Raw genomic sequence first — 25,568 nt, forward strand, 5'->3', positions numbered from 1 at the left:
TAAAAAGAAACTGGGACACTCCATTTTCAGTGCAGGACCATTAATGGGAGCCAACTTTTCATCCAAGGCAGCTCAGAAGATTCTCGATCTTGTACCTGATTTGGTTGTACTGGATGAACTTAAATTTTACAAAGGTTGTGTGTGTACGGAGCAGTTGCCCACAGATTTCATCATACACTCCTCCGTGAATAAACTCAGAGACATATACGCCCTTCATATCTGCTGTGTTTCTTTCACTTTAAGAATATTGATTTGCTTCAATTGAACACTCACCTCTCATGCATATTGCATGAGATACAATCACCTTGGGTGATAGAGTAACACTTGCCCCAGGTTTCTTGTTAAAGTGAACTGAATCCTTGCTTTAAGTCTTTGGTATTTATGTAGCATTACATTTCCCTCACTGAAGAGCTTACACACAGTCAGGAGTGATTGGTGGATTTATGGAAATTATCACTTTTTCAAACCAACCAATCACTTTACGAACGAGAGGGCCAAGTGCATGAACATTTTCTTCAGATATTTCTGCATATTATGACCTCAAAGTACTTTCTTGATAGCATCAGTGCTTATATGCAGCATACCCTATAATAATGATGGCTGACGCCTTTTCTCCCCCAAATGCCACATCTGGTTCCTGTCACACGGCTCAGAATACAGAGTAGAAGCAAAGGTCTGGCTTCATGAAACGAGTTCATAATGTAAATAGCCCGCATGGCGTCTCTGTCATCGGCGGGGAAGGTTGAAAAATTGCTGCGAAAACATTAATTAAGTACTGACAGCTAAAAATGAAATTGGAGAAAAGAAAGATGAAAGGCAAAATTGCCTCATCTGACTGCTTAACAAACCCTGACGTAGGGGGGGGGGGGTATCAAAGACAGACCAGAGGCCTACGCAGGCCATCATCTAACTGAGCAGATCATTGATGCAGCAACAGATAGAACAACTTCAAGGGCTGCTGCCAGAGCAAGAGTGATTACACTTGATTATTGCAAGCACGGCATCTTGTACATTATCCTTGATCGCTAGCTGGAAAATCACAAGCAATACTGTACTTAATATTTCTATTAAGACATGCAGCTTACATCATTTTGGGAGTCAACATTCTTTGGCGTGCACTGCATTTGTGATAAGATTTCAAAAATAACTATCCCCTTGATTGTCCAGAAATCAATGATACTGCACACTGAAAATAACGGTTTTAAGTCTGCAGGGTTTCTGTCAAGAAATTGGGTTAAAATCTGCACGTTGCTGGCTTCTCTTCTCCTGCCTGGGCCACTTCGCAGACAGCCTCTCCTCCAGCAGGAGATGGTTGGTGTTTACCAGCAGGCTGTGTTTCACTCGCATGTTTCAAACCATCTAATGAGATTTGGCTTTGATTTCCTTCGCCTGAGGGGAAGAGGAGGAGGAGGAGGACTTGGTGAAAATAAAAACAATGATGGCGTGGTGTCATTTTTAAACAGTTGTTCTGATGAATAATTTAAAACCTACCAACAACTGATTCTATGGCTCGCTAAGCTCAGCAATAACCCTGCAGCGAAAATAAAATATCCTGTTACGTTAGGTTGCATTTTTAGCAGATATGGAACTACATGATTTGAGAGGGGTTTGAATTTAAACTTCTTCAAACCAGAGCGGTCAAAGCTATTGCAGACCGTTAAATCAGCTGTGGTCTCTTTAATAGCTGCGTTTAATAGGCTGGGAGGAGAGAGAGAAAAGACTTGTCTATAAAGAAAACTGTTCTCTGGGAGATGAGTTTCAAACCACAAATACAGAAGCCCAAATATTAAAATGATAGAATACCCTGTCCGTGTGTTGTGATTGTTGTGCTTTGGAAGACAGTTGGAATAAAGTATCTGTGCACTTTGGCGACAGCTATAGTATATATAGCCTAAGCAACTTCAAAGTAAAAGTAAAATATTATCCACTATTTTTTCAAAGAGACCTGTTCAATAAATTAAACAGAAGAGCGTGAGCATAGACACACACATTTACCACACATAATATACATAATATACACAATAAACATTAGTTCCACATATAAGAAAACAACTACAAGTAACGTTCAAAAGGCTTCAGTGTACCTAAATGTATGAAATAAGTGTTTTTGTAACTGTTTAAAGGCAAGTTCCAAAACTAATTTTGAACATGCAGTAGGCCTTAATGTAAAATGTCCTATGTGATAAACTATTCATACGGACTTATAACTGAGTCCATACTCTCCATAGTAACCCCAGAGAGATGGTGTTTGGAGAAGGTAAACAACTTTTGAAACCTTTGAGAAATTTTAAACTGAGAAAGCCTTTAACTTCAAACAATAGCCTAAACCAGCAGTTTGTGTACAATGCCAATCGTAATGTGGTAAAATATAAGGATTTTTTTTGTTCCAAGTCTGTCTTACAACAATATTCACATGCCCGGGTACTGTGTACTTAAGTTATTGCTTGTTGTAAGCATTCCTCCTGTTCCTATTCCTACCTACTGGGCAAATCATGGGCAAATGTCACGACCTGGCTCTGCAGCCGTGACACTAGTGAGGGAGACGCAGTCAGTTTGCACCAGTAAAGAGTTTATTATACAAAGCACCAGACATATAAGTCGCAATGGTGGATCACGAGCCGTCCTCGCTGCTCCACGGGTGGTATGAGAGAGAGAGAGCCAGAGAGAGGTTGCCAAGAGGTCGGATCCTTATACGGGAGCACCGGTCCCAGGTGTCTCCAGTTAATGACCACGTCTGTCCTGCTGGCTTAAAAGAACATAACCCTAACCCAGACAGGGAACCGTCACACCATACCTGATGAGGGATTAAAATCCACTTTGCTTTGAAACATTGTCTCATTCTGGCTTCTGCTGAATTTTGGAACAAGCTGCATTTTTTTGCACAGAACAAAGTCTGTTGGTGTTTGGTTTTCTATCATGGCCAGAAGAACCATAGACCAGTGAATGTTTTACATTCCACACGGGCAAGCCCTATTAAGATAAACTTGACAAAAGTTCAACCCATTATTTAATTCAATGATTCAGACCAGTGCGTCATTACGCAAAGGGCATTGCTGAAAAAAAGTGCAGTCGTTACTGCCTGACGACGATGAAAATCTAGAGACCATATTCTACAAGTAGCCTGTAGAGACATGCGAAACACAGTTTCTGTGTGTGAACCCCATGCCGTAAGGAAGAAAGCTGCAGGTTTGTCCATAATTGTGTAGATGCGTTTCTGAAACCCGCGCAAAATTTGCTCGAATACTCTTCTGCCGCATTCACGTTCATGGGAGAGACAATACAGTAAATGTCAACGGAGTGACTGAGTTACGTAAATGTTGGTTGCTTTTTTTTGGTTATTTTACCTACTAACAGTTACTACTCACATTAGCATTTAGAGATTGATTTCATATTATAATTCCAAAACGAGCCAAACGTTACAATCCTGCATGTAGGAGAAGCTCATATCTACAGTTTTCCCCGTGTTACCTGAATGCAGCAAAATGCCTTCCTGTGATTGACAAAAACTCCTGACCAATCAGCGTGGCTTCTATAACAGCCAATCACCGGAGTCTGAACAATCTATTGTCCAATCAGATTCGAAGGGGCAGATTTTTTTCGTAGCCTCGCGGTAAATGATGGAAGATGAATGAAGCGTCTAGCTAGCAATTAGCTAGCGACAATAACAGTACATCATATTAACTGGCACTAATGTGCCGGAACAAGCACCCACTGAATAATAAAGACATCTGGGAGCTGTGAAGGGGACCCACCCACTAGGTTTCACATGCTTGCCACACAAGCTAAGCAGGACAGCTAACGTTAGCTAGTTGGGGGCTTGCTAATAACAAACGCTAGCATGCACTGGAAGGAGTCACTTGGGGTGGATGCGAGATTGAAGCTGTCACTCTGAATCAACGAAAAACAACATCTCGAGAGGGTAAATAATCTCAAGAAGCAATGTTTTGGAACTGGGCTCAATATTTCAATATGCAGTTAGATATAACGTTACAGTATTATACGCTAGCTGAATGTTGGCTTAGCTAGCTAGTTACCGTTAGCTGGTGTAATTCATCTAACTTAAAGCTAATGTTACCGTCTAGTTAACTAGATTGTTTTGGTTGGGCTGCAAGCATGTCTAGTTCCTAAAATCTCGATACATGTTTACTCTAATTTCTTGCAACAGAAATCCATTTCGTTCCACTCATAGTGGCTGAGGTACCAACATGTACTCGAGCCCCAACAACCCCATGAAGTCCAGCTGCAACAGCAGCAGCATCACTGAGCTGCTGGGGGCCCTGTGTGACAGCAGCCTGTCTGGGGTGTCCTGGAAACGTCGTGCCCTGGGGGGAGTCTCAAGAGAAGGTTTCCGCAGAGCCCTCAAGAAGTGTGCCTACGGTTCGCTGCTGTCTAAGCTGTTTCAAGATGACACCAAAGGGTCTGCCTCAGGAGCGAGTGCCACAGCTAACACACCGCCCAAAAACAAAGTCCTGATGATATGCTTTGACTTGCGGGTGGCGGGGTGTCGAGAGGAGGCAGAGAGGTTGGAGGAGCAGCTGGGGATGCTGCTGGAGGGAGAATCCTCTGGCCTGAAGGAGATAGACGCAGTCCTCGAGCTGTTGGTGCATCTAGCCGGTTCGGCACCTCCACCTCCGACCTCTTTCAGCAGGGACTACATGAGACGAGAGAGGCCCGTGCTGCGGAGGCCTCAACCCTGGAGCTACCAGAGCGAGGAGCTGCAGAGGCTGGAGGCTCGGGCGTGGGGTCTGGTGTGCGGGGAGGAATGGGGGACTTTGGAGAGTTTGTGTGGAACTCAGAGGTTGATGGATGCCCCTCCAGGCACAGGGCTGCTGGCTCTGAGAACTAAATTGGAAGCGGAGGAAAGATTTGAGAGGGATACCAGGATGACGCTGTTCGGAGCACTGCAGCACACTCGCACCTCAGACATAGACATAAGACTGGACCTGCCTCCTGTTCCCAGTAATATTGATGTAACTGGGCTGGCAATACGGGTATGAAACAATGTCTTTTTCTAAGCTAATGCACTTTGACAGTTGTTGTTGTTAGGTTCAAATTTACACAATTTATTTGAATAAGGATTAGACCCCAGTGTTATGCAATGGTATCATCAGGATTAATTGTTGTCTGTGCAGGTCCCTTCATGTTTAGATCAGTCTGAGGATGAGGGCTTCCAGTCCGCTTCCAACATGACCCCAGACTCTCAGTCAGAGACCAGCCCCATTCCAGACGTTGATATATGGGAGGCGCTGCGCACGTTTGAGCCTGGAAGACGCCGCTGCTGGGAGTCTGTTGGCTGGTAAGTGACACGTCAGGCGTGCTGTTGAAAGTTTGATCATAACAACTACTTTAGGGAGAAACTTGTACATGGATCTATTCAATCAACCAACAGTAACAGTTACATTTAACGTGGGAGGGGCCACAACTACCAATTTTATTTTTCCTGATTTTCAATTATTTTTGATTAATTGATGAATTAATTAGTCTGTAAAATATCAGAAACTTAAGGTGATCAACTTTTTTTTTGTCAGACCAAGAGTCCAAACCCAAAGAGATTTCATTTGCAACAATCTAAAATGTTAAAAAGCACACATGGTCAAGATTGGTATTTTTGCTTGATCGTTGGAGAGAATTATCTTTTTGATTGACGAGTAGATATGATATCCAATGTCACAAAAGAGGCAGTTTGGCAGAGTCAACAGTGTATTGGAGATCTCCACTTATAGCTACTTATGTTTTCAGTTTTGCTCTCCCTCCCTGGAACACAACACCTCATTTTTACAATTGTATTTCCTACTAGCCCACCGGGGAAAAGAGAGTCACTCTATCTGACAGAGGGAGGCAGGGAGGCCTTTGACCAGCTTTATCGTCTGTGGGAGGGGGAGATGAGGGTGGTCAGCACGGCCACACCCTCTCCTCTCCTCCCGCTGCCCCTGGACTCTCAGGCTCAGCTGGTCTTTGACCTCCTGAACGTCTTGATCGGAGTGGCGTCCACGACCTTCCCTCTGAACCAGGTGCTTTTCATTATATTTATTTATTGGCCTCCTAAATGCTATAAAATGCAGTTGATCTGTTGTTTTTGAGAGTCTGTCAGTCTGAAGCGATAAAACTGAACGATGTGATAAAAGCACTGTGACAACAATTACTAAAAAAAAAAAAAACACACACAAGAGAGAAGAGAAACTAAGAGCAGAATCAATGGACAATCTGTGCGATATAAACAACAAACCCAGTTGGTTTATAAAAGCATATTACCGCAAAACTACAAAAAGAAATAATGTGGCAGTGTCAAGCACAGTTAGTCGCCTGACAAGATACATTACAAGACGAGGAAATAAATGAAAATAGTCCTCATGCTCAAAACAAAACCACAGGAGAGCTCTTCTGTTGCTTTATTGTTTCCCATTACGTTTTTATATCTCCAGAAGATTTTAGTTATTTAAATCCTTATTCTCTTTTTTTTACCCCCTTAGCCCCTTGTGTTCTCGCTCCCTAGCAGACTTTATCAATAACATGCAGGCTGTGAGAAGAGGTAACACAGTATCATAAACACCCGTACAATCTAACGTAATCTAATACCACAGTCCTGCGTTATGCAACTTCTGCGAGGCTTATAATATAAGAAGTTTTGTTGCGACTGTCAGAGAGGAGTTTATTAAACTCAAAGGTAATCCTAGAGGCTGCGGCTTGTGGTAGTGTTGTGCTAGATTGCGAAACATTGTCTGTTATTTCTGTCCCCCCAGAAGGGTCCTGTCTGGGACCTTTTGTATCCAGTTCTCATAAAGCAACCATGAAGAGGACAACATAATAAACACCTGATTATGTATTGCGGTCTAATATAATAACACCGCAAACCAATGCCTTCAGAAATCACCATGGAGGTGACTCTCAGGAAAAAAATTCTATATTATCAGCTTTTCCAAAGCCGGTCTTTGTCGCGGGGCTGGTTTATTAGAGGTTGTTCATTGTATTTTGTCCGCCATTTGTAAATATGTAATCTCCTTCGCAGAGTGTCCAGTTCGATGTGAGGCCCGGTGTGTGCGTGTCAGGAGCCTCTCCGGAGAGTGTGTCTCGTCTCTTGGGGGAGCTGGCCCAGCACGGCACCCACTACTTGAGGCTCAGTCGCTTTGCTCTGCAGAGTGCTGACAAAAGAGGCCTCGTCTTTCAGGTATGTTGCATAATCATCATTAATACCTCTGAGGCCGCACGTTTTACCCCGGACCTTCTCTACTCTGCGTGGGTCTTTTGTCGTCACCATTGTTGTACACAAACGATTCATTCACACAAACAATCTAAAAACACAAATATGATCGTGTAAGAAAAGAGTTTTAGTACACCAGGGTGTTTGGCAGTAGAACATCACAAAGGCACATTAAGTCAAAATGTGCAAAAGTGCATTTTTCTATTATCTAAACTGAATGTATCGGGACAATTTCAGTGGTTTAACGCCGTCATAGATGGATAATAAAATAAAAATTGTGTTTCTCTCCAAGGCTTTTACAGGTGGTCTGCGGAAGTATCTGCATTACTACAGAGCTTGTGTTCTCAGCACTCCACCCACCCTCAGCCTGTTGACCATTGGCTTCCTCTTCCGCAAAGTGGGCCGCCAACTAAGGTGAGGTCTTTATGTCTCTAGTATTCATTTCACTGTTTTGAACCTCAACCTCACTCAGCAGTACAGTCGTGTCCTAGAGGACCTTGATGTCGATATCATCCGATCAAAAAAAAAAACACACTTTCTTTTAATCGAAGGTACCTGTCAGAGCTGTGCTGTGTAGATGGGCCTTTAGGTGCAGGCCAGGCTACCTTCCCTGCAGTGAGTGTTTTTTTTTTTTTTTTTCTTCTTCTTTCTGCAAACTGCAAAATGTCATCCATCATGGCTGTGTTTAGTCTATCAGATGGGGTGTCGGCTCAGTGTCATGTGGCTCTCCTCAGGGTGTTAAACTGCTGTCCTACCTGTACAACGAAGCACAGAATAACTGCAGCAACGAGAACTATCCGGTCCTGCTGTCGCTGCTGAAGAGCAGCTGTGAACCGTACACTCGGTCAGTCACTACGCTCCTCATGCAGACATGTGTCTTCAAAGCAAAATGATACGACCCAAAAGAAGCGACTTTACCTCATTGCTATGCAGACCGTGCTCTTTTTATATTTTGACTGGGTGTGACTGTTTCTTTCCCCGTTCTTCCCTCAGGTTTGTGTCTGACTGGGTGTATAGCGGCGTGTTTCGGGACGTTTATGGAGAATTCATGATCCAGGTTAATGAGGACTATCTCTGCTTCAGAGGTGAGACGACACGAACACATGCCGTCCTCAGTCAGCAGGTTCTGAAGATGAAAAGCCTGCCCGAACAGATTGTCTAGCAGAAAAAAACAATTGATTTCATTACAGCCTTTATTGCCTAGTTATATTTGTCCTTGTGTCTATAAAGGATGTCATGAAGTTATTGGATGATAATCAGTGGGACACAAAATCAGCTACCCAGCGCCGTCTCAGTAAGCCACAGGGACAGAAAGAAGACAAATATGTTCCCTCATTCTTCTCAGTTAGTGCTGGCTGAAACATTTTCTGTATTCTCAAATACATTATTACATTCTTCTCTTGTAATTACCCTTGACAAATCTGGACTAGCAGACTTATTTTTTTAATCCAATTATTGACGAGAGGAGAGGATCCCTGCACTGCAGATACATACAGACCCGTCTTTAACCCGTTTTTAATATTTACGGTTTGATATAAAGATTTGTTCCAGCCAGAGTTACTAATACATAGATTTTTTTTTTATTTGATGTGAAAATGAGATATGACCATATGATGGCAGAGCTTAAACAATTTATTGATTGACGGAAAGTTAATTAGCAACTATTTTGATAATCTATTAATCATTTAAGTAACAACTTTCCGCCTGGGGCTGCTTTTTCAAAAGAGAAGATTAGTTGCTTTTCTTGACTAATACATGCATTCAGTATCTTTGGGTGTTGGACTGTCGGGGGGGGACAAAACTACATTTGAAAATATGGCTCTCGCAAAATGTTATGGCCATTTTTCACTATTTATAGAAATGTAAAAACCATCCGATTAATCAACAACATAATCTGCAAATGAACCGATAATGCAAATAATGGTTAGTTTCAGCCGTGTATGAGGGAATTATTTGTAAGCAAATTATAATCTTAATGAAAACCTGTTCCCCGAATACACTCTGTAATTGCTTCATTCTGACAGCACTCCATTAATATGTTTTTATATGAATCATCACAGCCTGTCCAAATATTGTATGTTATGCAACACCCCATTCAAGGTCAGGCTATCACCCCGGCTTTGTCTGGCTCAGAGGTTCATTTGCTCATCGGCTACACCTCATCAGCTTCTGCAGTGAACCTCTGCACTTCTTGCTCCTGCCTCCTTTTTTTTTTTTTTTTTTTTTTTTTTTGGAGGACACACAAATGTCATTGTTCTCCTCGGAAGTCCGTCGGCCGGGGAAGCAATCAGCGGCTAAGCTTTCTTGGCAAGCCGCAGGCTTTCTGTAAAGACTTCTCGAAGCTCGCCGCGTTCATGTTCTCTTATGCTTTTTGTTTAGGATCACTGAGCTAAGCGCTAACAATTTCCAAGTGTTAATTCAAGCGACCAGAGTTTTGCCATGCCCCGTAAGTCATACTAATGAGGAAAAGTTTCAGGCCTAGTGCAGGCTGAATAATACTACACCACTGTTAGTTCTTTCCTTTTTTTTGTGTGTGTGTTGTGCTGCTATCAGAGGCATAACGGAGCAGTAAAACAAAATAGTAAAGCGGCATGTAACGGGCGCCTTCGCTTCTGTGCAGACAAACACTTTTGGGGCCAAGGCTACACTCTGATCTCGAAGGACGTGGAGGATTGTGTCCCCATCTTCCTGAGACACATCAGCAATGACGTGTACGTCTGTGGGAAGACCATCAACCTCCTCAAGATCTGCTGCCCGCAGGTTTGTTTTGCACGGTTAACACATTCATATATGCAGACGGGGGATTTTAAGCAGCTCAATGTTCTGTAAAGATAGTAGTGCGTATAACCTAATTAAGTCTTAATTTATTCAGTACAAAGAGAATCTTTGACGGATGTTTGCTGTGAATACATTGGGCACATAAAACGATAAACCTTTAGATAACCCTGCCATATTTGATCGCTCACAGTCACTCAATGTACCGAGGTGGCTAAGAGATCCACACGCACCCCACAATTATCTAGTTGCCGCAACATGCTTCGGCAACATCTGGAAATCAATACTGTCCAAAGGGGATTGGACAAATAATCAATACTGCAACATATGGGGCCACGGGCTCCTGCAAAACGTTATCGAAAGGCGTGCATCAGTATTGTGATGAATTGTGTTGTACTGACGCAGAGATGCTTTCTCCATCAATTGCAGACATTTAAACTGTTCCGCTCTCTGTTACTGCAGACTTTTGCCACCTTGAGTCCTGCTTTGATAAAAAAACAAAAAAACAACTAATATTGCCATTTTAGAGATATATATACTTTCCTCTGTTGTGACAGCGGTGCGATCGTGACGTATCTTGGGGTGAAACGATTAGTTGATTAAAGCTAAAGCTAACCATTCCCTAGTCCCACTTCCTAAAGTATGAGGATTTGAGTTTTATATCAACTTCAAACAGAATATGTTTGAGGTTTGGACTGTTGTTCAGACAAAGCAGGACATTTGAAGATCACACAAGCATTTTTCAGCCCTTCCCGATATTTTATACACAATTGAATAATTGTTTAATCGAGAATAAAATTGGCAGATTCATCAATAATTACATGAATCGCTGGATCCAACGCTAAATGGATCAGATACTAGGGCTGCAACTAACGATTATTTCAATATATATTAATATGCAGATTTGTTTTTCTTGCTTAATTGTTTGTCTATAAAACCTCAGAAAACGGTGCAGAATGCCATCACAATTTCCCTAGAATCCAAGGTGCTGAATCCAATTGTCTGTATGGTGAAAGCGTTGGTATCGTGCACTGAATACAGTCGGTGTGTCACTGTGTGATCCCAGCGCTGCTCTCTGCAAAGCGCCTGCTTAAAAGCCTCAATGTGCACACGTCCTTTGATATGAATGGACCCCTCCACTCGGCACGGTGACAGGAAGCTTAGCATGCCCGACGAATGGAAAGCGTCAGTGAAGCGTTGACGTTTTTTTTTTTATGTAACCTAATTGTATTTAATCTCCTCACTTCTCTGTGACTCACCTGCTAATTCACGAGCACATTCTGTTTTTTTTACGACTCGACCTGCCTGACCTAGACCGCAGGGCTCATGCTCCGGACTAATTGGCATTCTGTAACTACAGTGTTTCTCTGTGTGCTAATTTTAGTCCGCTATTCCGGGACATACTGCCGGACGTGAAATGATCTCGATAAAACACAAAAGTGAAAGGAACTATTTAAGAGCTACTCAGTCGGCTAAAGATAATGTTCTTTTAAAAAAAAGGCGGATGTTTTGAAAGAAACGACCAATATTTTGCTTTGTGGCTTCAGCTGTAGACACCAGTTAGTTATTCAAAATAATTCTCCAACAGACGACACGCTACAAGGAACAATAGTCTCTTCTACAGCTGATTGTACTATTGTAGTTACAAAAGGTGCTGGAGCTGCAACAACCAATCTATTATTCAATCATTTGATTAACGGCAAATTAATCAACGATTTTGATGCCGAAATGCCAAATATTTACTGATTCCATCTGCTTTTGTCTTCCGTGGTGGCAAAGACACGTTGCTCTCCTTCCTGAGGTTTAATAGACCAATCAATTAATCAAGAAAATGTTGGGCAAATTAATCAACAGTAACGATTGTTGTGAGTGCAAAAAAAAAGGACCTTTTTGGGGGTCCAAGGTGGGCAAAACGCACAATGTCACCAAAATAAGACTTGAAACAACAAGCTTTCTGTTTGCCGTGTGTCCACAGCACTACATCTGCTGGTCGGAGCTGCCGGTGCCTCGCATTGCCGTCACCTTCTCCCTCTGGGAGGTGGAGGAGATCAAGAGGGACTGCGCTGTGTATCGCGGACGCATGGAGAGGGTTGCCAAGCACAGCGCCATCAGCAGGGAGGAGCAAGTACTGATGCTCATGCATATTGTAGCGTCTCACCTGGGATGCATTCTAAACCGATTTCTTCCGATGTTTTTGAAGCTTTTTGTTAATATTGCTTCTCCTCAGTTAGAGCTTTGGTCAAATTAGCTTGAAGAAGGATGTAAGGATGCAAGTAGACATGGCAGTCAACATGGTGTATCACCTTAATAAAGACACCATTATGTCACTGCTAGCTGACTAGAATGTGTTTTAAAAAAAAAAAATCAATGGAAGCCTAAGAGAAGCCAAACCTGTAGCAAGACAAGTCATTACACAGGTATTGTCCTTAAGCCTTTTCTTCTCTCTCTCTATATTTATTTATTTTAACATAACATGATCCATGATGGTGACACTGCCCCTCAAGTACTGAGACTTTCAGCAGCGAGTCATTATAATGATGCTGCTGAAGTCTTGGGCTTGCTCGCTGCTTGATTTAGTATAACAACCTGGTGTGTGTGACCTATATCGTGTGTGCTGCTGGCAGTGCTGACTGGCAGAGGTGGAGGAGGAGGAGGAGGAGGAGGAGGAGGAGGTGTGAGCCACAGGGCAGCCGGATAGATCTTTGTTAATGATGATTTCTCGTCTGTCTATTGTAAGGCCCAGCGAGCAGAGCAGGCACGCCAGGAGCTGATCAATCAGGTCAGAGAGTCGGCGGCCAAAACCCTGGAGTGCATTCGCGGTTAGTGTTTTACACACACACACACACACACACACACACACACACACACACACACACACTATCATTTTATATAGTGCTTGATGTATATGCACACCCCTGTATAACCCACACTTGCTTCTTCACTCTTGACTACGAGAGTGTCCTTCAGCTACAGTCGTTCCTCTCAGGGGAGCAGCACAGATACACAGGGCTAATGCTTTCCAATGGCTCACAGCACCGTAGGCTGTGAAATCTCATCATCGCCCGGACAGTTTAGCAAACTCCTCACATCATTTATTACTCCAAAAAGATGTGTGGCAAAGTTTGGGAGGGGGGGGGGGTTTGGGGGAAAGTCTGGCCTGATGCTCCGTGCATGTCTCGGCAGAGACGTGTTTTTGTGTGAGTTTGCGTGAGGCAGATGGGTGATGGCACTTTGTGTTGGTGTTTGTGTGTGTGTGTGTGTGTGTGTGTGTGTGTGTGTGTGTGTGTGTGTTTGTGTTTGTGTGTGTGTGTGTGTGTGTGTGTGTGTGTGTGTGTGTGTGTGTGTGAGTGAGTGAGTGTGAGAGAGATATGTTATGTACTTTTCTATGCGGGGGGGTAAGCAACCCACTGTTATTTCTCGCTGCTCCTGCAGGGCGCCAGGTGTCACTTCGTCTGGCTGACGAGGCCAAGAAGAGGGAACGTTTTGAGGAACTGAAACAGCACCTGGAGCAGGAACAAGAGGTGTGTGTGTGTGTGTGTGTGTGTGTGTGTGTGTGTGTGTGTGTGTGTGTGTGTGTGTGTGTGTGTGTGTGTGTGTGCGCGCGTAAGAGTAACACAGATTTAAGAATGTGCATTCATTTGTTGAGAAATATGTGAGGATGTAAGCATGGATAGCATGTGTCTACAAGAGAGTAAGAGAAGATGGTGTGTTATAGGAGTGAAGAGTGACCAAAACAAGTCTCTTGTTTCTTATATTTTGATAATAATCAGAAGTTCAACCTGCAATAACAGATTTTTTTGGGGCCACTTTGAAGCAGGGGAGACATGTTGTGAGCACAGAATCTCTACACATCTAGCAGACACGGAGCATTTGGGTTGTTTTGTCTCTACCAACTCCTGTGGGAAATGTTTGCCTCTTTAGCTGCTAAATGTTCCACTGTGTCCACCAGTTAGTCACTGTTACTGTGTTTGTCTAGCATTTGGTGCTGAGCAGGTGTTGTACAGTTCTTTCTTTTTTTTTTTTTTTGGAGAGAGTTGTTCGCTGAAAACCGCTGCCTGCCGTTGCCATAATGGTGCTGTTAGAGTGAACCAAATCAGTAAAGTTGCGGCCTGTACAGCTAAATATTGAGCTAAAACTCGCCATAAAACTCTGTAAAACCAAAGGGGCGCAGCATATGTACATATTGTTTTTATAATGATATTGATTATAGCCACTTTAAAATCAACACATCTGTCAGGGTGAGAATGAAAACAGAAATTCTGATTCATTCTATCCACTCATTGCTTTTGAAGCTGATGTTAGAAAGTGAAAGCACTGATTTGTGTGTGTTTTTGTGTGCTCCAGTGGCGCAGCGTCGCCCAGAAGAGGCAGGAGGAGGATGACTTCGGCTTTGCCAGAGAGCTGAGAGATCGAGAAAAAAGACTACAAGCCCTGGAGCAGCAACTGGAGCAGAGAGCCAGGTCTGACTGCTCTTACAGCCACTGCTGGAGATGCAAATTATTTCATTGATGATTGATTAATCCCCGTTAAAAAATGTATTTGGTCTAGAATATATGAACCGACTATGTGCACACACGATGGGACTTCAGCTCCATCTGTGGGGGATATTACAGCAGCTGGGCTTGTGCCGAATGACCATGCAGTTGGGATAACGGCACGATGCCGCAGCAGGAGCAAATATGCTCAGAGCCTGTAATGCGAGCATGGCACAAATGGATTTCCATAAGATGGCTAAAAGTTGATAGTGAGCTCAATGAGGAGATTACCTGCTTCTGTCCCCTGCAGCTTTTAACCTAACCCATTCGCCGCGGCTCTGTCTACTATCCCTGCCTTGCAGTAGAATTTGCTGCAAAGTTTCCAGATTTAATAACCTTTATTATTTGGGATGTGATGTGAACATGTTGTTTTGTTTCATTGAGGAACAACTGACATTTCCTTTTTTTTTTTACTGACCTTTGCTGATTAATCAATTATAGATCATTGAAGTGGCCGACAATTGGTGAAGGAAATTGCTCATAATTGAATCCAGAGCCAACACAGAGCCTGAAAGCACACATCAAGCTTATTGCAGACCAATACGCTTATCAGCACATGCACATGAAAGCTTATCTTCCTAGAGTACAAAGAATCCTGATTGCGGGATGATTTGCACTCCAATTTAAATATAAATGATTCAGTATTCAAATAAGACGTTATTTATTGTACGATGGAATATCAGACTTCTTGGAAAAAAATCTGCCAATCTGTGTTTAGGAAGAGCAGCGAATATTTAAATGTTGCTACGCTCATCTAAGTTGAGTACTGATTTGAAACGAGCTAAAGCAAAGCCCCCTGGTGACTGATTGACCTGTGGTTTAAAAAGGGCAATCTCATAAATACGAGGTTGCATATTTGATCCTCAACGATCACGTGTTACAACATTAGAAGACCTCCTTTTTGGGATATTGAGATCCGAATATAATCGTCATTTGTAGCTCTATTTGACATAAACCCTTTCCTAGAAATGCATTTACTGCAAGTTGCTCTAGATGAAACCCTCAACCAGAATATTTACCTGTAACTTGTGTGCTACTGCACCCACATTGTAGGACGGAGCTGATAGATCAGTACAGCCGTCTGTCAGAGGAGGCGGCTCGGAGAGAGAGACGGGCCCTGTGGCAGGTGCAGCGTATGAGACTCGACGAAGCCAGGGCTCAGTTCTTCATGCATGACAGGGAGCAGATTCAGGTTTGTATTGAATTAACAAAGGAAACACACACACACACACACACACACACACATACAGCAGACAAGGTATTTATCATGATTATTTAAGGAAGGGGAAGTAAGTTTAAGCAAAGCTCTTGTGACTCCTTTCCAGTCGATGCTGAAGAAATACCCATTAGGCCAGGAGAGACCTCCCATGGAAGTGTTGCCACCTGTTCCCTCAGCTCAACAGACTGCACCACAACCAACACTGGTATGACAACACACCTGTTTCTCAACATAAATCCCCATTTTATTTCCACTCAGTTACGCTCTTTGAAAGTGTGTGCTCAGTAGCATCTTCTCCTAACAGGAACCTCCCAGTCAGGATCCGTCTGAACAGCAGCCGGCGGAGACTCAAGAATGCAATGCTGTATCACCACCAGCTGACCCGTCTTCGCCCTCCTTAACAGTCGACCCTGTCCTCATCTCTGAGGACATGAACATCAAGGATCGTCTCCCCAAGTCACCGAATCCTGGCAGTGAGCAGGTAGACGCCGCACTGCAGGAGATCGGCTCTGACCTACCTGAAGTGTGTCCTACTGCACAACTAGTAGACTATGACTTCAGTGCCCCCTTTAGTCCACTTGAGGGTATCACCGGCCAAGCCTTGGTCCAGCCACGGCCTTGCTGGGGACCTGCAGTTCAGCCCGACTTGATCCACAACCATCCCTCTTTTTCCCACATCCCCATTGGAGAGAACATGTCTCCATTCCAGGATGGTCTCCCCAAAGCCAGCCCCTTTGGCCAAGCCTCCAAATCCAGCTTTCCTCTTGGCCAATACACCCCAGAGGAGACCCGGGATACATTCAAAGCAAGCATGTATGGACATCCCTCTCAAGCAACAGTGCAGCTAGAGGATGGGAGTGCCTCAAAGGCAAAAAACAAGCAGACGGAAGTTGCATCTGTGATGGAGCCAATTATTGGGAATTTAGAAAGCATAGTAGAGGGAAATGAAGACCAGGGTAAATCTGTTGAGGCTACAAAAGATGATCGTATAGTTGATGCTCCATCCACTGCACCAGAACGAGGTGGCATGGATGACGGTCGTGACCACAGCTCAGATGTTCACGATAAAGCTGGTGATGACATTTCTTTGCCAAACAGCCATGTCTCCAGTGATCCCCTAAAAGCTGGAGAGCTGGTTTCAGATGCCGTTGCCCGTCAGCCTTCATCCAGCATCCAGGGACATTCCTCTGACGCTCACGTAAATGTCCGACAGCTCGTATCAGAGGTGACCGCTCCCCTTCCATCCCCTAACGTCCAGGGCCACGCGTCAAATTCACACATCAAGATTGGAGAACACATGTCGGAAGTCGATGCGCCTCTACCTTCCGTCAGTGTTCACGGCCACTCTTCTGATGCTCACTTTAAAGTCGGGGAAAATGTCGCAGAGTTCGTCGCTCCTCTTCCTACTCAAAATGTCCATGGTCACAGTTCAGATGCCCACATTATAGTCGGAGAAAACATCTCGGATGCTTTTACCCCTCTGCCCTCCGCCAATGTTCATGGTCACAGTTCAGACGGCCACATTAAAGTCGGAGAAAACATCTCGGATGCCGTTGCGCCACTTCCCTCTCCCAGCATCCACGGTCACTCCTCTGACGCTAACATTAAAGTGGGCGGGTTTGTGTCTAACGTACCTGAAGAAAGACCTCGTTACAGTAAACACGGGCATTCCTCGGACTGCGCGCTTCAGTCGGGCTGTGTGGTGTCTGGAGCTCAACCCGCCTCGGCGGCTCTGCCTGGAAGCTCCTATGGTCACTCGTCAGACTCCGGGTTGGTCACTGGATGTGTAGTTTCAGGAGACGAACCCAAACTTTCTCCTCTACCCGGCAGTGCCCACGGTCATTCTTCGGACTCAAATTTAGGCATCGGATGTGTTGTGACCAAAACTGAAGCGCTTCCATCACCTCTACCCGGCAGCGTCTACGGTCACTCCTCTGATTCGGCGTTGGGGGGGGGATGTGTGGTGTTGGGGACAGAGACGCAAACTGCTGCGCTACCTTGCAACACTTACGGCCACTCATCAGATTCTTCACTTGCGGTTGGGTGCGTGGTCAAGCCAGAAGACAATGAAGATGTTAAAGGTAATGAATCATATGTGAGTGATGCACATTCTGAAGCAACTATCTAGAGCTTACTATCTTTGATGCAAATGTAAACCAAATCAATAAACTCACTCTTGTTTTTTTACTTTATTTTTATTGCATCAACTCAAGACAAAACAGAACAACTCGTATACATAGAGGAGATGATCTTGACAAGTAAAAATTAAGAATAAAATTATAAAAGTGATTCCAGTTGCGGTAAATTGCTGTAATATTGTTCTTGACATAAACCAAATTAATTCTTTCTCTCCACTATGCAATATTTTAGAGGTTGCGGCTTTGACCTGGAGACTGTGATTTATTTCTTTGAGATTTATCCTTAACAGATAGCTTAGATTAATGCTCCCTATGTTGTCAGGTGGGATGCAAAGAATAGAAAGTGCAGTAGGTTTTGGCAGTCCCAAAATATATGAGTTGGAGTCCTCTAGAAAGTTAACCATGTCACAAAGTCAGAAAACTGTGTTCCATTTTAAAGCGATTGTCTTACGTCTTTCTTCAGGCTCTAAGTTGGACAGCCCCGGAGAGCAGCTGGTTGAGCTCATGGGCTCCTGGGCAGCAGGCTTCGGTTTGTCTCCTGGAGAGAAGTCTGAGCAGGAATACCTCCTGGCTCTGTGTGCTCAGTACGAGGTGGAACAGTACGAAGACTGCTACAACCTAATGGGTCAGTTAATAACACATAACTGGCCAAAGATGAATGCTTCCTTTGGCACGTAGTACTTGTGGACAATGTGAAGGTTATGACATCATCAGTTTTATACATACATAAGGGGAATTTGGGCAGTAAGGCCGTGATTCTTGACACAACGTAACGACAAATAATGACCAAAACAGATCGTCTAATTAGAAAACACAGGGGGATCCAAAACAGAGCCTTGAGGACCTCCTCATTGTGACTTTGTAGAGGAGGAACTGGAGTTATGTAGAATACCAGAAAACGTTTAGATTGGAATTCGGTTAGTTTAGAACAAACTATTACATTATTATGGCCAATAATATCACAACACAGCAGTGAGAGCTCAGGTAGCCATTAGTCCACTATATCTATACAAAGCTGAATGTTGAAGACAGATCCTCTACTGCTCTGACCCCCATATATATATAAAAACCTTTAATAATGCCATGTCAGTAGCAGAGGCCTAAACGTTAATTAAATCCTCATTTCAACAATTCACGTGCTAATTTCACAGCACAACCGAAGTAAAGTAGGTACTGTATTCCGATCATAAATTAAATGAACAAAAGTCAATTATTTGGCTCATAAATTGAGTAAAATGAATGTTTTTCTACAGTAAAATAATTCTGCTAAGACTGTTGCCTTTTCTTGTGGACTGAAATGAGACTAAACACCTAAAACAAAGCTGAACCCGTTCATTTATTAACAAAAAGAGTCCATTCAGATGTTGTGATAGTAGCCTGCAGCCTACATTGAACACTGCCAGTATGTCTTCATGGTGTAAGGTGGCGCGTACAGTATGTGCAGCCTGTTAAAAGTCCTTGATGTTTCTGAAATAACATCTTGTGAAATAGAGCAAAACGTTCCATGAAATGATTCACCATAGAGCTTACTTCATCAATTAAAACGAGACCCTTTTTTTTTCATGTTTACAACATGTGATGCATTTCCAGCTGCTGTTTTAATATTTACTCCCTCAGCAGGCACAGAGGTTGTATATAAAGCTGTGATATTTCATTAGGCCATTAAGTCTGCTTCATGTTTGGGTGAGATGCATCATGGGCTCGTCTTCTTCACTCCGTGTGTCACGCTGCTATTTTTCCATGCCGGCTTCCAGGTTCTCTCCATGAAATCAGTCAGCCGAATACATCTTCCGCACTACTGATCAAAGTCAGGAGCCGTGGTTATTTAGGGAGCGTTACTATAAATATAGCAGGTGGACAAAATAACACATTTAATGGCCTTTTTAGAGTTGTCGGACTGCTTATGACTGACGATTCTTTTCATTATCAATTAATCATTTTTAGAAAATGGTAAAAAGCCCAAATGCACACGTTTCGGTCCTACTAAACTTAATCTTTTATTATTTGAACCTTTACTTTTGCGTCCTCGTACTAGGATGTCGTCTCTCATTACGTCCACTGTCGCCGTACATGCTGTTGTTTTTCACACTGTTTAAACGCGGCACAGCTCTCCGCTGTGGCGAGAGTGATATTTATTCAGCGAACCTGTCTGTCATCTTCCCTCTCGCACAGCTTCGCCCCCCGAGTGTCAGCTGCTGCAGCAGGTAACTCGGGGCCCCTGGGGACTCCCCGTGGACCCCACGCTCCGCAGGGCCACGGACACCACTGCTGTCCAACTCAGCGAGATGGTTTCCCTGCCAGTTCTGATAAAACAGGCCGTCACCACCCCGCTCATCACACAGTGAGTGTCTGACCGAAAATAAAAGCCGCAGGAGGAAAGTGTACAGTACAGCGTATTGTTTCTAGGTCTGAGTTTATTCCACCTGGAAGCTGGAATACTCTGTTTTAAGTGAAATGCAGGTGTGAGGCTTTCACTGATCTCCTCATTTTTCTGCCACTTCAGGCCACTTAAACTGTAGTGGAGTGCACATTCTGCACCGGAGAAAGAATTTAAATTCCTATTACTTTCCATCTTCGTAGGAACCTTTTTTTTTCCCCCGTTTGAAATTCCATCAGAGATCCAGACGAGGTTGTCGGTCTTCAATGCGCTGTTTCTGCACACTATGCAGTTTAGCCTTTTGTGTGTAAAGAAATGGCTTTCTCATCCCTTTCTGCACACAGAGGGGGTGCAGTGTGTTAAGCAGTGGAAGTCATAGCTCTAAACTTTTCTGAACACATTTTCATCCCGCGCTTAGACGACACGGTGGAGTTTGTCAACTCTATTTTTGAATCTTCTCTGCTGACTTTTCAGTTAAAGAGAGTCTCCCCTCAATCCCACTGTTATATACATGTGAATCGCTTCGGAATAATTTAAAGCAATGGGATGGCGGAAGTCATCTAAAAAGTGAAACAGCGGTATATTCCCTGAGCTCCAGAGCAGACGTCTGTCATCCTCACAACCTCTATCAAATATGCAAGTCAGCATCATTTTCAGTCCTGATTTTATTTAATTTTTTTTGCTGCTCTCTTCTCATCTTGGTCATTCTCTCCTCCACCTTCTATCCCCAGTGTGTCTTTGGTGAACAAGGCGGTGGTGGACTACTTCTTTGTGGAGTTGGGGGTGGAGAGACACTTTGAGGCGCTGCGCCACTTCCTGCTGATGGAGGACGGCGAGTTCGCACAGTCCCTCAGCGATCTGCTCTTTGAAAAGGTGAGGCTCTTAAATGTTTATTTATTTGTTGCATTCTAGGAAAGGACGAGAGAGATCATCTAGGAGACAAGGCCAAATGTCCTTGTCTCCTTGATATTAAGGAGGTACATTCATCAGGGGGCCAGAAATGCTCATTCAAATGAATGATGACGTTGCTCCTCATGTGCACGGTTTGCTAAGACGTTCACACATCAACATGTCAATATTTAGTTTACAGCCAAGCTCCTTGTGAATACAAAATTGACATTTTGTCACGTTTTTAGTGAACTTGTTAAGCAAACATTTGCGTACTTACACATTCAGCAGTTGGAGTGACATATTCATTCATTTAGAGTTGTGTTTTTAATATTCAAGTCCAAATATTTATTCTACCAGCTCATGAGGGAAATATCTGTTGGTTTATAGAGCTTTTCTTTGCTGAAATAGCTCTCTATTGCGGCTGAAAACGACGTTCTGTGGGCGGTGAGAGTGACCCAAAAATAGTAAAGTTGTGGGCCGTACCGCTAAACAAAGAGCTGAAACTCTCTGTAAAGATGAGGGCCTAGATTTCCGAGACTTCTTACGATGAGCCCAAAGCTTCCTGTCGTGAAATAACGAGCACATCCTTAGCTAACACCTCGGTGCTGCTGTTCTGCAGACACATTCATGTACATCTGTCTCCTGAGGCCCATGAGACAGAAGGTTTTTGTTCCAGCCAAACGCTACACCAGCTGATCTCGCTGATTAGCACACCTTCAACCGGAAAGCGAGCTAATCATAGTAATCAGCTCCACGCAGTGTTTGCTCGGGATGAAAAGCTGCCAGCTCGTGGGCCTCGATGGCACATTTGAAAAGATCGGTGAAGAGGTACGGCGAGTAAACCCCTGTTTCACCTTTCGTGTATTTAATATAACAAATGTCCCCCCCCCCCCCCCCCACACCACCACCACCACCACCACCACCAGCTGGGCAGTGGCCAGACCCCCGGCGAGCTGCTGACCCCGCTGGTCCTGAACTCCATCCTCAGTAAGGCCCTGCAGTACAGCTTACACGGGGACACCCCGTTGGCCGGGAACTTCACCTTCGCCCTGCGCTTCCTCCCAGAGACCTTCCACCCTCACGCCCCCGACTCTCTCAACTGTCTGGAGCTGCGCTACAAGGTCAGGACCGTGTGTTTTAATGGGCCGTGTGTTTTAATGTTGACGGAGAGCGTTTGTCTCGGCGTGAGTGGCAGCTGGAATGTGACAACCCGTCATGTTTTGACAAACTGCCCTGGGTGTGGAAAATGAGCTTATCACACACTTAAGTGGTTGAAGCTTGTAGATTGATTGGAGTCGAGTGTTTTTGGATGACATGTACAGTGACTAATGCTGCACATGTTGTCCTCTCATGTCTTCTTTCTCTCCTCATATATACCCCCCCCCCACACACACACACACACTCTGTCACACTCACCCTTCACAATCCTCTCACCTCCTTTCTCAACATCCTTGCTCTCACACCTTATTCGTCTCTCTCCCTTTTACCTGTTTTTCCCCTTAACTCCTCGTTCCCTTTTCCTTCCTTTTTCTTTCACACTCTCACACCTTCACACACTGTTTTTTTTTTTTTTTACCCCCGTCTCGCTCCCTTTGTGTCGTCTCCCAGGTGGACTGGCCGTTGAACATCATCATCACGGACAGCTGCATGAACAAGTACAACCGTCTGTTCTCGTTCCTGCTGCAGCTCAAACACATGGTGTGGAGCCTTCGGGAAGTCTGGTTCCACCTCAAGAGAACAGGTGAGGAGGTGGGAGCCGTGGATTCAGGCCCTGCTCCAGCTCCACTTTACCCCTTAGGAGTATTCCTGTTGTGCTTCAACTGATTATGAAATATGCATTGAGGTGAATACTGCAATTCATTTATGTTTTATTCATACAAAGCACTTCTCACAGCACTGGGACTGCTGTAAAATAGTGTGCTTCAGTGGGTTGGATAGTATTGATCAGTGGAAGCCTGCGCATCGACTACTTAGATGGATATCCTGAAGGGAAAAACAAAGTATTAAAGTATTTGAGGGATGTAAACTCCACCGACCAGAACAATTATATTACTGATCACCAGGGGAACATGTGGATGATTACTTAATAGAAACGGACTCGGAATGCATTTTTTGACTATATGAAACATTAACATGGCGAAATGAAAAGCCGCTGATCTTCACATTTTAATGTCTGTAAGCAGCAACGTTTGTTTGTTTCTTAGTCCCTGCGGCACTGATCATGACGCGTTACCGTCTTTGTTTCCCTCAGCGCTGGTGAAAGGAGCGGGTCGCTCGGTGCAGTTTCATCAGCTGCAGCTGTACAGACATGAGATGCAGCATTTTGTCAAGGTGATCCAGGGATACATCGCCAACCAGATCCTGCAAGTGTCCTGGAGCGAGTTCACAGCCAAGCTGGCCTCCGCCAGCGACCTGGACGCAATCCACCGCACGCACGCAGACTACCTCAACAGAGCCATCTTCAGGTGAGGGCCGGGACTGCACGTCTGTCGGTGTTCATTACAGTATAATGCCTGCCGTTATCGCTGTGCGCAGACTAGGTGATATATGATATTTCTCTTTAATATATCGCATTGGAGAAGACATTTTGGAACAAGACCAAATGTCCTTGTCTCCCCTTGAATGCAATGCATTTTAAACTTTCCAACAGCTTTCGGCGTTCAGTGTTATCAGCGTTTAGCCTCTGCACCCTACGTGAGAGCAGGCACAGATAACCTTGTACACTCAGAGATTGCATGCATAATCTATATGAAGTAGGTTCAAGCTGAATGCACCAAAAACACATCGCCTGGGTACACAGAGTAGATATAAAGTGCATGTGCCCTTACAGAAAGTCACCCAACACATATTCCTCTTAGCGTAGTTTTTATCCGGCTCTGAGTTGAGGTGGATCTCTCTGCAGCCATGATTTCATATAAAATTAATTCAACCTCCTCGTACCGAGTTAATTATTATTCCAGCTGGATGTGAGGCTAACTTTTGAACCCAATGAATGATTTAGTCTCATTAGGAGAGGTTGTTAGTATCACACTTTTCTGTGTCGGACTCAAAAGTCATTTCAAAGTTCCTTGTCATGCCTCCTAAACTTTGCACTCTCCTGCCTCCCCAGGGGTTTGCTGACAGAGAAGGCGGCTCCGGTCATGAACATCATCCACAGCATCTTCAGCCTCATCCTCAAGTTTCGGGCCCAGCTGATCGCACAGCCCTGGGGCAGCCAGCAGGGGGAGGCAGTGCACCCCAGCTTCATCGCCATGCAGCAGTCGTACAACACCTTCAAGTATTACTCGCACTTCCTTTTCAAAGGTAACTAAATACTTCTTTTTTTTTTTTTTATCAAGGGATTTGATTCAGCTGTTGCTTAGTTTAATTATGAAGCCATATGATGTTATACAGTATAAAAAAGAAGGTGGAGGATAAAGGCAACAAAGGGCCTAGATAACCCCTCCCAGTTTCTTCAGTACCTTTACTTATATTTGTATGATACTGTGAAATGTTAAAATTGTATAAACTGTAGATTCTTCTTCTAATTTCAAGCTGCAATGTACTTAATTAAGGGTTGCCAAATTATACCAAATTGAGTTTTTTAAAGCACATCAAGTCTTCTCTAAATGTAAGGGATTAATGAAGTCATGTGAGGATTCTTGCTGTAATGACAAAATAGGAGAGACGTTCCTAAGCTATATATAATTGAGACCTTTTGAACGAAATATTGCATAAGACCTCTTGGAATACTGGAGTCTGTGTAGTATTCTGAATTAAATTAAAGGTCTGTTGAGTGTTGAACATGTTTTAGATAAATCAGTTTTTATTTGCTGCAGTTATCTGAATTGAATTGAGGTCTTGTTTAATTGTTCTTAACTGTAGTTGCAGATACATTTTGCAATTTGACGAATTAAATTAAACAAATATCTTTTTTTTTTTTTTTCTTCTCCTCAGTTGTGACCAAGCTGGTGAACAGAGGCTACCAGCCTCATCTAGAGGATTTCCTTCTTCGCATCAACTTCAACAACTACTACAAAGACTCCTGAGCTGTGTACTGGTGTGCATGTTGTAGTACTTGACATGATACATGTTAGATACTGAGCCAATGCACCGTTGTGTACCATGAGTGTTTACATTTTTAAAATCCTGTATGTGTTTAGAAGACAGTTCATATATATATATATATATATCAGTATATAATACATTCAATTCATCCGGCCTTCATGTCAGTGTCTAACTACATATCTTAAAACCCACCTGTTCTTTGTAGGGCATGCATTCAACAATGTGCTTGATTAATGGCTTTACTTCTAAACCCGTATGCTGCTAACGTTTATTATTGAGATGATGCTAATGCCTACTGTACAGTCTCCCGCCCAGGTGTGCCTGCAGCTGTGTAGAGTTTTAAGTACATATACATGAAGCAGCAATTATGTGTAAATAAAAATGCTCT

At 43.7% G+C, this 25,568-nt stretch overlaps 1 protein-coding gene across 1 annotated transcript; it reads left to right on the forward strand.

The window, feature by feature from the left end:
* The first annotated feature begins 3,612 nt into the window (after window positions 1–3,612).
* On the forward strand, window positions 3,613–25,559 carry tubgcp6 (tubulin gamma complex component 6). The gene is made up of 25 exons (XM_068723473.1): window positions 3,613–3,919; window positions 4,166–4,991; window positions 5,133–5,296; window positions 5,798–6,011; window positions 7,007–7,165; window positions 7,491–7,612; window positions 7,750–7,813; window positions 7,933–8,042; window positions 8,192–8,283; window positions 9,819–9,958; window positions 11,949–12,098; window positions 12,711–12,792; window positions 13,406–13,494; window positions 14,318–14,433; window positions 15,562–15,700; window positions 15,834–15,932; window positions 16,032–17,808; window positions 18,329–18,490; window positions 20,038–20,206; window positions 20,974–21,115; window positions 22,060–22,254; window positions 22,742–22,874; window positions 23,385–23,598; window positions 24,243–24,436; window positions 25,070–25,559. The coding sequence occupies exons 2-25, from the start codon at window positions 4,206–4,208 to the stop codon at window positions 25,159–25,161; spliced, it is 5,604 nt and encodes a 1,867-aa protein (XP_068579574.1). The 5' UTR covers window positions 3,613–3,919; window positions 4,166–4,205; the 3' UTR covers window positions 25,162–25,559.
* Window positions 25,560–25,568: the final 9 nt, after the last annotated feature.

Source organism: Cebidichthys violaceus, unplaced genomic scaffold (genome assembly GCF_023349555.1).
Source record: "Cebidichthys violaceus isolate CVI_PGR_0920_01 unplaced genomic scaffold, fCebVio1.0.p SCAF_3, whole genome shotgun sequence".
NCBI classification, from domain to species: Eukaryota; Metazoa; Chordata; class Actinopteri; order Perciformes; family Stichaeidae; genus Cebidichthys; species Cebidichthys violaceus.